This window comes from Meleagris gallopavo, chromosome 4, assembly GCF_905368555.1.
Source record: "Meleagris gallopavo chromosome 4, MGAL_WU_HG_1.1, whole genome shotgun sequence".
Taxonomy (NCBI): Eukaryota; Metazoa; Chordata; class Aves; order Galliformes; family Phasianidae; genus Meleagris; species Meleagris gallopavo.
Window position 1 is genome coordinate 24,233,680 of NC_139407.1, and position 12,760 is coordinate 24,246,439.

The 12,760-nt window shown below is 37.9% G+C and overlaps 1 protein-coding gene across 5 annotated transcripts in view; it reads left to right on the forward strand.

Annotated features, from left to right (window-relative positions):
• The first annotated feature begins 2,311 nt into the window (after positions 1-2,311).
• Positions 2,312-12,760, forward strand: part of WDR17 (WD repeat domain 17) — a 47,924-nt gene continuing 37,475 nt past the window's right edge. Inside the window, exon 1 of one of the 5 annotated variants that reach the window (XM_085222487.1) lies at positions 2,312-2,434. Coding sequence is in view for 2 of the 5 variants with exons in the window: in XM_085222485.1 (XP_085078611.1) it covers positions 10,594-10,659 (66 nt within the window). In the remaining 3 variants the exon portion in view is untranslated. Of the gene's footprint in view, positions 2,588-10,553; positions 10,660-12,760 lie in introns of those variants that run through there. The other 4 variants (XM_085222486.1, XR_014882926.1, XM_085222485.1 and 1 more) reach the window with 4 other exon arrangements.

The window sequence follows — 12,760 nt, forward strand, 5'->3', positions numbered from 1 at the left end:
GGGGGAATTGGAAACAGTGAGGTACTTGGAAAATTATGATCTGGTTGCTATCACAGAAATGCGGTTCCATTGCTGGAATACTGCTGTGGAGGGGTATCACCTTTTTAGAAAGGATATGCTATGTAGGAAGGGTAGGGGAGTTACCCTATTTTAAAGAGTAGGTAGACTGTGAGCAACTCCCTCTGAGAAATGCTGAGGAGCAGCTTGAGAGCCTGTGGGTTAGAATTAGGGACAGAGGACTACTAAAGGGTACCTGGTGGTAGGGATCTACTACAGACCATCTGATCAAAGGAAGCCTACTGATGAGGCCTTTCTCCAGCTGCAGAGGCAGGTGATCAGAGGTCTGGAGCACCTCCCCAATTAATAAAACAGGCTGAGGGGAGGTGGGCTTGTTCAGCCTGGAGAAGAGAAGGCTGGGAGGAAATCTCATTGTAGCCTTCCAGTATTTAAAAGGAGATTATAAACAGGAGGAGAACCAATTTTTTTGTGACAGTAGACAGTGATAGGACAAGGGAGTATGGTTTTAAGGAGGGAAGGATTGGAAAACTACTGATAATCACCAGCCAGAAGGAATCTGTCATCTTGGAACTCCCTTAGGTCATGCAGAACCTCTATTTTCAAAATCTAGCCAGTACAAGTCTTTAAGAAAAGTGGGGCTTTCTGACTTGGTCTGATCTCGTTTACAAATGTTGGATTCTGTGACAAATACTCAATATCCATGAACTAATTCCAGGCAGACATAATGCTGTAACTACCAAGGTGGCACCTCTTATCAAGGAGCTTATTCTGTGTTATTTAAAACTATTTATTTTAGACATAGCAAAGACTTTATGCATCTAACAAAACAAATGCATAAACTAGGTGTAATGAATATAATATCTTTCAAGCATTTTCTTTTTCTGACACCTTTCAGTATGCAATTCTCAGCAACAATGCAGAAAAATAATCATCAGTCAGAGTCCTACATGAGGAAGAAAAATGCATGACCACTGCTAAGCAGCAGTATAATGGTATCAAATGATCATTCATAGAAATAGAACATTCCTAGTGAAAAACTAAAGTAAAATATTGTTTGCTGACTCTCACTGGAGGTCAGTCACATCACAGAAATGAAGTGAAAGTCACCAAAGTTTTAAGTGATTGATTCTACAAGTGGTGGAAAATGACATTCCATTCTTGAATCAATTTAAAGTTTTATTTATATTTTTTATTGTTATTCATATATAGGATGAATAACTTATGTTCTGGTTTAACAACAGGGGAAGGAGAAAATACAGAGTTCTAGTAAGGAGAAGAATGAGCTGAGGTCTTTTCCAACCTCGGTGATCCTATGAATGAAGCTGTAGTTCATAATCTGTGGGCTACTGCCTCATCATTTGTACTGCACTAATATAAATAACTGTAATGGTGATATAGTAAATTGAATCAGGAAATAGTTTGGTCTGAAAAATAATTTGAGGAAAATTGTATCTTGTTCAGTAAACAAGTCTGCAAAGCCACCATCCAGCTGCACAAACAAGTGAAGAAAGTAAAGAGTAGGAGAGGGGGAAAAAAACGAGCAGATGCAAAGGGGTGTAATTAAATGAGTGTCTAGCAAAGATCTGTGGTTTAAAAGTTCATGTGAAATACCTGATGATGTCATGGTGGTGGAAGGAGGTGCTGAACAAATTTTTTGACTCGCTGATGGAAATAGGAAATTGAGGGGAGAACTTATATCTCTCTCAAATATCTGAAAGGTGATTGCAGTGAGAACGGGGTTGGTCTCTTCTCACTGGTGACAGGATGAGGGGAAATGGCCTTAAGTTGTGCCGGGGTAAGTTTAGGTTGGATATCAGGAAAAGGTTCTTTACAGAAAGAGGTTGTGAAACACTGGAATAGGCTGCCCAGGGAAGTGGTTGAGTTGCCATCCCTGGATGTGTTTAAAAACTGCTTGGATGTGGTGCTCAGAGACATGATTTAGCGGAGGGTTGTTAAAGTTAGGGTGGTATGGTTAGGTTGTGGTTGGACTCGGTGATCTTTAAGATCTTTTCCAACCTGAGAGATTCTATGATTCTATTCAGTGTGTAACTTGGTGTCCACAAACGAAACACAGATAGCTCAGTGGCTCAAGATTCATGTCATCTTACAAATGAACACCTGTAGGCTCTTTCGCCTGAGGGTGTGAGGCCAGCACTCCCCTGAGATCGTGGGAGCGCTCACAGTCTGCCTTTCCCTTCTGACACTAGCGGTGCCTCACCGCCGCCATAAAGGAAGAGCGGAAAGCCCCTAACCCGCGCCGAGCAACTGACGCGGAGCGGCACAGCCAGGCTCCCGCGCGCCCCTCGGTGGCTCTTCCCGAGCTGCCATCAGTGGCTCCAATCGGCGCGCGGCGGGGCGGGCCCGTCGGGTTGCTCGGGCGACGGGGTTGCTTTGCCCCTGCGCTGAAGGAAGGCAGGTGAGGACTGACGGCCGTTAGACTGGTCCTCGTCTCGGTGTTCGCTGCCCCGCCGCGAGCGGCGGTTGAGCTCGTTTGTCTGTGTGCGGTGTTCTGTCTCCTACCTGCGGCCTCGCCCGGGGGAGCTGCCGGGGTGCTGGGCGGCTGGCGGAGGTGCGTAGGGTCGTGTTGGGGGGTGGTGCTGGGCTTTGGCGTGGTGTTTGGCAGTGTTCTGTTTTATGCCTCTCTACAGGCGTTCTCATATGGAAATGGGCACTTGTAAGTATTTAAATATGGGGGTAGGAGTAGAAGTACTAGTATATCTGGAAAGTACTCGTCGTCCGCAGGAAGAGAGCTTTGGGCTTGTTTGTGCTTCAGGTGCCTACCGTGCTGGGTGAGTGGGAACAAAAACAAGTGCGGAGAATCATAGAATAGTTTGGGTTGGAAAGGACCCTGAAGATCATCTTGTTCCAACCCCCTGCTACAGGCAGGGACGCCTCCCATAGAACAGGTTGCTCAAAGCCCCATCTAGCCTGGCCTTGAGTGCTTCCAGGGAGGAGGCATCCACAGCCTCTCTGGGCAACCTGTTCCAGTGTCTCACCATCCTCACAGTAAAGAATTTCTTTCTAATATCTAGTCTAAATCTACCCTAACCATTTTTTTCAAACAAAAAAGGCAACGTACAGTCTGAGCAAACAAGCTCATGAAGATAAGCTTGAGACAGTTGACACTGTGGAAAAAAAAAAAAAGTGTGTTTAAAATTAGTCCTGTTAAATAAATTCCTCTGCTGTCTTAGGGATGCTGCTTTATGTAGAAATGACTGTGTGCGATTTGTGAGACTGCTTTGGAAGGCTTGAAAATAGCAAGTGTAGAATCCAAGTCTGGGTTTTTTGGAATGCAGTAGTAAGCTTCATTAACCTGGATTTTAAAATCAGTAAGGAGCTTCATATTCTTAATAGTTGTCCTAACTATAGCATAATATAAAATATAAATAGCTGAAAACTTGTGTTCAGCCCCCAAACCAGTTGTTTGAAGAATACATTTTTTGAATGACATCCATTTGTTCCTAAAAGACATCATAGAGAATCCATTGTGTCTCTTTATAATTATGTCTAGGGTTTAAATCTCTTCATTATTACAAGTGTAGAGCTTTCTGGTTATAAATACCTCATTTAAAAATTTTGTCGTGACCTCCTGCAGCTTCCTGCTTTTAGCAGAGGCATTCAAGGTGGAGATTTCTGATAATGAGCATGTATGGCAAGCAATCAGATGTTCTTCAAATTTAGCACAGTATTATTTTGTCTGTTATTCATGATAAATTACAATTTCCGTTGTTTTAAATTAAAGTTGGTGACCTTTGCACTCCCTATTCTTGATAGCACTAAAATAATGGAAATACCATTAGGTTGTGTGCAAATATCTTTTCACCTGCTTCCTTTTTTGCTGGAAGTGTAGCTGTATAGGTTACAGATGTAGTCGAAGGTCTGTGTTAGAGAAAAAATTTCTTGCATAAATCAGATATGTAAACTTTTCTGTTTACATTAATTTATGTTTTGCAAATCAGAATTGTTCAAATATGTAGTTAAGATCATAGTCAACTCTGGCCAATTGTAACCTATACGGGGGAAAGATGATAAAGAACTTATGAAGAAACTTAAGCAATATAAAACATGAAGGCAACTTGCAGGCATTGTCTAACTTTTTGATTTATTGTTAATGTATGTCGTAGTTGCTTTCCTTGACAAGGTCTTAGAATCATAGAATGGCTTGAAAGGGACCCTGAATTGCCCTGCTGGGGGTAGAGTTGCCACTCACCAGATCAGGCTGCCCAGGGCCCCACCCAAGCTTGGCCTTGAATACCTCCAGGGATGGAGCATACACAACTTCTGTGGGCAGCCTGTTCCTGTGCCTCACCACCTCTCAGTAAAGATTTCCTGTGAATCATTGGAAAATGATGGATTGGAAAAGACCAAAATCACCCAGTCTAACTGTCCATCTACCACCAATATTTCCCCACTAAACCAAGTCCCTTAGTACAACATCAAAGTGTTTCTTGAACACCTCCAGGGACGATGTTTCAACTGCCTCCCTGGGCAGCCCATTCCAGTACTTGACCACAGAGAAGAAATTTTTCATAATACCCTACCTGAAACTAACCTCTTCTTGCAGTTTTGGAGATGGAGTTTATCTCATCTTTTTGATTTTTGTTTTAAGATCCTCAATTTTATTTCTGTCTTGGGTATAATTGTTTGCATTGTTTGCTCCCATTAGACAACATGCCTCTTATTTTGTAGCTTCTTAATGAGACATGAACTGTCTTACTGTAGCCTGGGCTCTAATCTCTCTCTCTCTTCAATTCCTTTTTTTAGTTGCTACCAAATCTTTCAAAATAGCTGTGATGGGAGACTGATGATGGAATGAAAGAGGATATGTGAGATTCCTGAGATAAATTTAATAAATAAGTTCATATGCTTAGCTATACAAATTAAGACTTACCATATTGAAGTGTGTGGTTAGTGTTGAGCAGAGCTCCATAGTCATTTGTTATTAACCTATATCTTTTTTGTTCTTAACTTGCTGGTTAGTAGCTGTACCTTGTTCAGATTTCCAGAGAACAGAGTGCAATATTGTTGCAGATGAAGTGTTTTCTTTTCTGATAATAGGGTTGTTTTGGGAATTTTCTGTTGATACTGTGGTGGTTAAAGCATGTGGCCCCACCTGTGAACTGTTAACTCTGCGAACTGTTCTGTAAAAATTCTTAGGGCAAAAGATCTCCATGTTTCAGAAAATTATGCTGGAGACAGGTGCTGCAGTGTTCTGTTGTTTCTTCCTAATAAAGTCATTTTTATCTTATCTGTTTCCAGCTTTAATTATTTTCCAAATTTGGGTTATCAGTTAGCCATCCATATTTTTTTCTATTTAACCTCACTCAGCTAACCAAAATCTGATAACAACAGTAATGATGAATTGCACAGGGACGCAGCTGGACTCTGAGGGGTGTAAGATACTTGCCTCGAGTTTCACAAGCAGACAGGGTTATTTCTTTTTGTCATAGTTTTCTCTCCAACTTGTAAGATATGTTCTTTGGGGGCCTACTTGTGCTTCTGATGCTGAAAATTGTTTGGTTTTTGCTACATTCTTAACATGTTGAGATAAATACACTCATCTAATTTTTATTTCAGTGCATTTGTATGGCAGATATAGAATAAGAAGTGGAATTGTCTTAACATCCAAATCAGCAAAATACAGTTTAAAAACGGATTATTTAAGTATTTTCTTTGAAAGATGTTCTTTATCACTTCACGGATTTGCATTTTTATAGTTTCACTTGTTGTTTTTATTTTCTTTTTCTTTGAAAAACATATTAGAATGAAATAACTTGCATGCTGTCTACACCAGGACAAATTCTATGGGCATGGTATAACAAACAGACGTAGCATGTTTCTTGCCGTATTATCTATTTTCTGACTGTCAGAAACTGGGATACTAAAGTTTTGATTACATCCAGGTTTGATTTATGTGTTGTGCTTATGAAATGGACACCAGTATTGCAGCATATAATTAGCTTTGGATAAGGTTATAATTTTTCTCCACGCATAAGCAGTGTGCCTTCCTATTTTTGCTTTATTAAGAAACTTAAAAATCAAAGATATGTAATTTTCCTTTTTCTTCGATGTTGTAACAATTCTTCATTGAATTTGAATAGAAAAGTCTGCTAAGCAGTAGTAACAGTGATACTGCATACATAATTATACTCATATTTTTTTTCTTAATAGATGTTGAAGTTATTTTCTTAGAAAAAAAAATATAACTGAAAGTTTCATTGAATTTGTTTTTCAAACTCCAGTCACAGAATAATCTTAGGAAGATGTGTGATCAAGTCCAATCCACTGCTATTGTTGGCAGCTAAAGCCTAATCTCCTCCTTAACCTGATAATGCTTAGTCTTAAAATTAGCCACATTTTTGTCCTTGTACTCTTACAGGAAGGTTGTTCTAAGGTCTCGTGCCAACACTGTTCTAGTGGTGGTGGTGATGATTATGATGTTTCACGGGTGTTACTAACAGCTTGTTCTGATCACTGTGAGGTGGCTGGCTATCCTATATGCTATCTTGTCTTGATAAATCTATATAACTTGTTGGAAAGAGCAAATGCAGAGAAGGGAGAAGGGAAGGAGAGACAACATGCTTGCTTCTGTGCTATCAGTAGTCTGGGAGGAGTGGGGGGAAAAACTTAATTCCTGGCTGACCTCATATAATAGGCTCCATGAGACCTAGGTTGATTATGGCTTATTGCGTAGCTTTACTACTAGCTACTGCCTACTAGCTGTAGGCATCCTATTTTTTGATTTAATTTAGAATATTAATAATCATTACATATTTCATGTTCTCACTATAAAAGTTACTAAAGCACAAATTAGTAAGTAAAATCAGATGGTTTTTTTTACTACAGATACTGATATAATGAATTTACATAATGTCATACATATTATGAAAGAAAAACAGTGGCTTTCTATACTCTAGTAACTAAGGATTTTTAGTGTTCTTTAGTTTTTTTTTTTTTGTCTTTTTATCATTAATTTCTATCGTTAATATTGTGGTTTCAGAATATATGGGGGAAAAAAAACTAATGCAAACTAATGCAAACTTTAAAATATTGTTAGCCGATAGTTTATAGTAATACTATGGAATATATTATGAAATAATATCTATGACGTGGATTGACAGAGAATAATTCTGTGAAAAAGTTCCAAGTGAACTTAGAAAATACCAATTTCTGAAGTCCAGTTATTTGAAAATCATTCTTTTCAAAATCTGCTTAATGTTGATTTAGAGCAAGAGTACATCAAACTTGGCCATATTGTTTCTTAAATAGTCAAATACCTAAAAATTTCTGAGTAAGATTTTAAACAGAAACAAGCAGTTATTAGAAATGCGTTTGGAGAAAAATAGTAATACGTAGTTGATTTGACATAGTGTATTAAAAAATAGAATATCTGATCAGAGAAGTGATAAATCAAGATACAGAAGTTGTAACTGCTTATCTGTTTTTGAAGATATTTTGTCAGAACTGAAATGAATTGCTGGCTTCAACAGCTGTCAGATAATATGGGAGAATAGTGTCAGCTTGTTAATTTCAATGTCATTTAGATCTTGATTTTCGGATGTAATATTCTGTCCTGTGTGTTTTAGATAAAGTATATAGGAATATTATATTTAGGGATATGTTTTAGTGTTTGGAGATTGAGGCCACAATACTCTTCAGTTTATCCTTTCAGATTCTTTTGAGGATATGTCTTTGTAAAGAACTTAGTCTCATAGTGAAAAGTTACCTGCAGTAAAGTGACCAGAAGTAAGATCAACATTGATATCACTGCAAGAAAAACATTTGTTTTGTAGATCTTGAATTTTGTAGCTGTGAACTTCAGTGACACATTACAGTGGTTTTGTGCTAGGATCACAATTTACTATCACTTCATTTATCTCTTAGCTGGTTTTTCTTTTTGTATTTATGTCTAGTCAGTTAAACACTGGCGCCAGTAATTCACAGAATCACAGAATTGTAGGGGTTGGAAGAGACCTCTAGAGATCATTGAGACCAACCCCCCTGCCAAAGCAGGTTCCCTACACCAGGTCGCACAGGTAGGCGTCCAGGCGAGACTTGAATATCTCCAGAGAAGGAGACTCCACAACCTCCCTGGGCAGCCTGTTCCAGTGCTCCGTCACCCTCACCGTGAAGAAGTTCTTACGCACATTCGTGCGAAACTTCCTGTGCTGCAGCTTATGTCCATTTCCCCTCGTCCTGTCTCCACGTACCACTGAAAAGAGACTGGCCTCACCGCTATGGCCACCACACCTCAGATATTTATGAACCTGGATCAGGTCCCCTCTCAGTCGTCTTTTCTCAAGGCTAAAGGCTAAATTCATCTCCAGTAATGCAAATAAAACATTTTATATATGCCTTAAAAATATCTCTTTTGGTCTGATCTACTCAAATGCCTTATTAATATCCAATGCTTGAAAAAAATTCAGTATGCTTTATTAGTACTTTGATATCATGGTAGCTAAGTCATGGCTTGAACCAGTGATTGAGCACCTAGTGGGAAGGCAGGGCCAATCCAGGGGGGCTCAGGTGCATGCAATGTATTTGAGTGACCAGAAGGGATGGAGCCAGGATCCACCCTTCCCAGACTTCATTTAAGGGTTGGCAGGGGAGGCAAGGGGATCTTGTTGGAGATCCCTGTGTACCTCTTAAGGGTAAGCAAGTTTTTTCCTTTGTTTCTGTGTGCATCGCTGCCACATTTGGGTATATCCTCACTTGCTGCAGCCTGGGATTTTGCTACTCTACTACCATTACTGTGCTTTCCATTGTGTTGTGGCGTTACAGTGTGCCAGGTGGATTTTTGGTTGACTGCATGTTATGTGCTATTTATGAAATGTAAATAACTGATGTAGGCTTTGAACAGCAACATACCTCAGTTACTGCTGAACTAATAAAGCTATATGCCATATGAAATCTTGAACAATGTGCCCTTATCAAGAGGCAGAGCAGCCTGAAACAGGCTTTCCTAAATTGCTGGTATTAATATACTCAGAACTCTGGTTTTTAGGTTGTGAAAAGCAGTAATAATGTTTAATGAATCATATGCACTTCTTTATCATTTAGTCATAGACCAAGGATATTGTTGAACATTTCATTCAGTTGTTTGAATTGATGCATCTGATATAAACCTGTATTTCTGATGTAGTTTGATATTGCATAGAATTGCACGCTTTACATTGTTTATGGTTGACGTGAAGTCTTTAAAGTCTGGAAGAATGTCAGCAGTGTGGTGGGAAGCTCCTTTTTGTTCTTATGTATGTATCTGTTGAGCTGGAGGGCTATATAACTCCAAGTAATCTTTTGTTAATCTGGGAATGCTATTTTCCATAAATGCATTGGGTGTCTTGATGTTAATTTTTCTATGGTTGAGTATTTTTCTGTGCCCTTGACTATCATAGTTCCCCAGTAAGAGGTTGGAAAGTAGAAGTGTTGCTGTTTCTCTTCCCTGCTGTGTCTGAGGACTTAACTTGCTTACCTGATTGTCTTCATGAAAACAGCATGCTCGAGTAGAACTGGTAATGACAGTGAGTTGCATACTGGTGTGAGGAGGGAATTCAGCTTTTTTGAGACAATAGATAATGTTGACCACAAACTCCAAGTTAATATTTGGCATTTCAGACTTATTGTCGTGGGTTTTTTTGTTTTTTTTTTCCCCTTGATAGAACAGTTCAGGCTATTGCAATTATTCTATTAATAGCTTTGGAGAAACAATTCAGACTAGAAAGATACAGGTGGTCTGGGTTCTGTATTAATAAATTGGGATTGTGTGGTTCTCAAGGATCTCTCATTATGATATGAATAATACAACTTCAACTTCTTTTTCTTTATTGTAAAGTCTGATGTGAAATTTACTGTAGAAGGAATAGTCAAAAATATGAAGCTATCCTGAGGGAGAGGAAAGCAGCAGATGAATTTTGATGAATTAGTGAAAATTAGGCTTCCTAAATTTCCCAGCCACTGCTGGTGACTATAGCTGAGCCCTTCAGGCTCTGTACACTGCTGTGAAGATCCAGTGTTTGCTTATTTTTTGTTTTAATGTTGTTAAGCAAAAGATGTTCAGCATTTACAGTCATTGCAGCTGCTCCTCCCTCTGCCAGCTGAAAGCACCCCCTATGTAACCAAAGCACGTCACACCACATGACTTAATTTATATTTTAATGCTAGCTAGTGCACTGAACCACTCTTCTTACAGACAGTATATTTAGGGGAAAAAGAGAAATCATTATTGGAGACAAATAAGAATGATTCAAACAGTACCTCATTTCCAGAGCTTGGAAGAAGCACCCTAAAAGCAATCTTGAAGCACAAACCTGCTTTAGTTTAACATACTGGAGGACACAATCTGCTGATAGTTTTAATGCTGATTTCTTTTTCAGTTCAGAATCCAATATATGGATAACATTTATATTGCTGCTAAAAGTATTTCAGACTATATATATGAATTTAAAGTTTTGTTATCAGGGAATCATGTGAGAGTTCTGATCTTTCATTAGCTTGTAGTTTTCAGTCAATTTTAGCACGGAACCCGTTGTACTTGCAGGTGTTCAGATTCTGTATTTTTAATTTCCACATTGAGTCATGGCTTGGATGACTTACATTTCCCACTGGTTTGATGAAGATGATTGGTATGCAGGACAGCAACGAGTAAGAATTGCTTAAATTAATATTTTTCTCCTTTTAGTTTTGTTTCTCTTTAAGCTTCTGTTTATTACGTAACTAGTATCAATGTTTCTATGGTGCAAGTTTGAATGGGATTCTATATAGTATATAACATCTAAATTGATTTTTATTTGAAAATCAATGTTTCTAGATGGATAAATGATATTAGAAGTTAAGACAGCTGTTTCCATTTTTAGTTTGCATAATTTAATTGCTAGAATTCTTTAATATTTAATAAGATAGAAATTGAGTATTCAAACTTAAATTAATTCCTTGTGATACAATACTGTGCATGGAATAAACTAATTAGAGATTTTAATTTAATAAAACAGCAAAAAATTTGGGAGATAAGAAATTCACCTACTGTCATTTCCAAGTTTTACTTTGGATATCAGTGCTTTTTTTTTCCTGGCATTTTTCTGAAGAGAAGGTGTGGTTACTATAGCAACATCTGCTGGGTAGCCTGGAATTTTTTTTATAACTGCATGCCTTGGGCAAGCTTGATCTACATGTTTCATAGATTTAGGGTGAGAAATGAATATCAGCTTTCTTTCGCTGTATCAAGTTGTTTTACATAATTATGTGTAATTTCTATTTCTCATTTTAATAGTGTATTCTCAGCTATTGAATCACAGTGTAGGTGATGCTACTGAAACGCAAACGGCAGCAGCTTTTAAAATTTTATCATGCTGGTAATATCACTTATATGCTCATGAATATTAAAAAAAGGTGGATCCTAATCCTACTTGCACTATTCTAGCATTACATGTGACTTTTGCCTTAGACTGTCTTAGAAGTGGAATAATCTTTTAATAGTTGTTCATCAGAGATTCACTGATGAGATGTACTAAAGGTAACACCTTGGCACTTAGCCAGCACAAAAGCTATCTTTGATTTTTGGGAACTTTGGATTGCAAACTGAGATTCTAATGGAGGATGTTAAATGTTTTATGCTGAGGTAATAAGTAGTACGTACAACCCCATACTATATAATGTATCTGAAAATTCAAGTTCTGGCACTAGATGAACGGTCAATACCTTCAGTTTTGCTGCCAGTTATGTATGATGTCTCAGGTTGATTGTATGTACTTCAAGGTTCTTGATGATGTATTGTCAGAAGTACCAGACTTAGTCTGCTTCAAACTGTAGTATTTCTATTTAGTTTGCCTTGTTGAAATCATACTTTCAAAGATATTTTAGTGAAGCTGTACTAGTAGTGTATTAAGGAAGTCAAGAACGCTTCTTTGCAAGATTTCCCTCCAGCTTAGGTTTTTGTAATGTTAATTATTATTGTTACATTTTCAACATAGTATCTTAATGTTTTTGTTTTCAGTTTCAAATAAGAGTTTGTTCCTGCTTTAATATTCTTATGATTGTGTTCCTGAGAAGTTTTTCTGTATTGTGGAAGATTGCAATTATAATTTCAAATTTTATTTATAAAAATATTATCCTTAGAGATGCTTTCATAAATAGTCAAGGTGACTGAATTAAAAATGTAACAACTCCTATCTAATTTCTGAATGTCTTGCCTTGAAATTAGCATTCTGTTACTGTAGGTTACCTTGAATATCATTATATACTTATAAAGAGAAGCATTTGATTAAAATTGTTTCAAAGATTCTTTTGTATTTACTGCATATCCTTAGAATTGTGTCATCAGAGATGAGCAAAAATACCAGCCTGCAGAAGGATAATTTTAACAAAAGTTACACAGATTATTATGTAATTGCCTGTAAACGAGGAATTAGGGGAGCAAGTGAATGGAACAATCTCTGTGTATTTGCTGAGCTAAAACCATTAAGGACGGTAATATTTTTTTTTCCTTTCCTCCCTGCTTTCTATCGTAATGTTTTCCAGGAAATGAAAATGAGCTTTGTGAGGAGGCTTGGTTGGTTGTATTTAAGTGGGGCTTCTGATTCCTTTGCCTTATGTCCTAAAGTCACAGCTTGTACCATAAAGTCCAATGTTACGCACTTTCAATCTGATTTAAATCCAGACTTAACCAAACATCAGCCTGATGCAGAATGTTTCTAGGACTTCTTCCCATGTGAAGTCAGATGTGCTGTAGTTAAATCAGTTCTGCTAG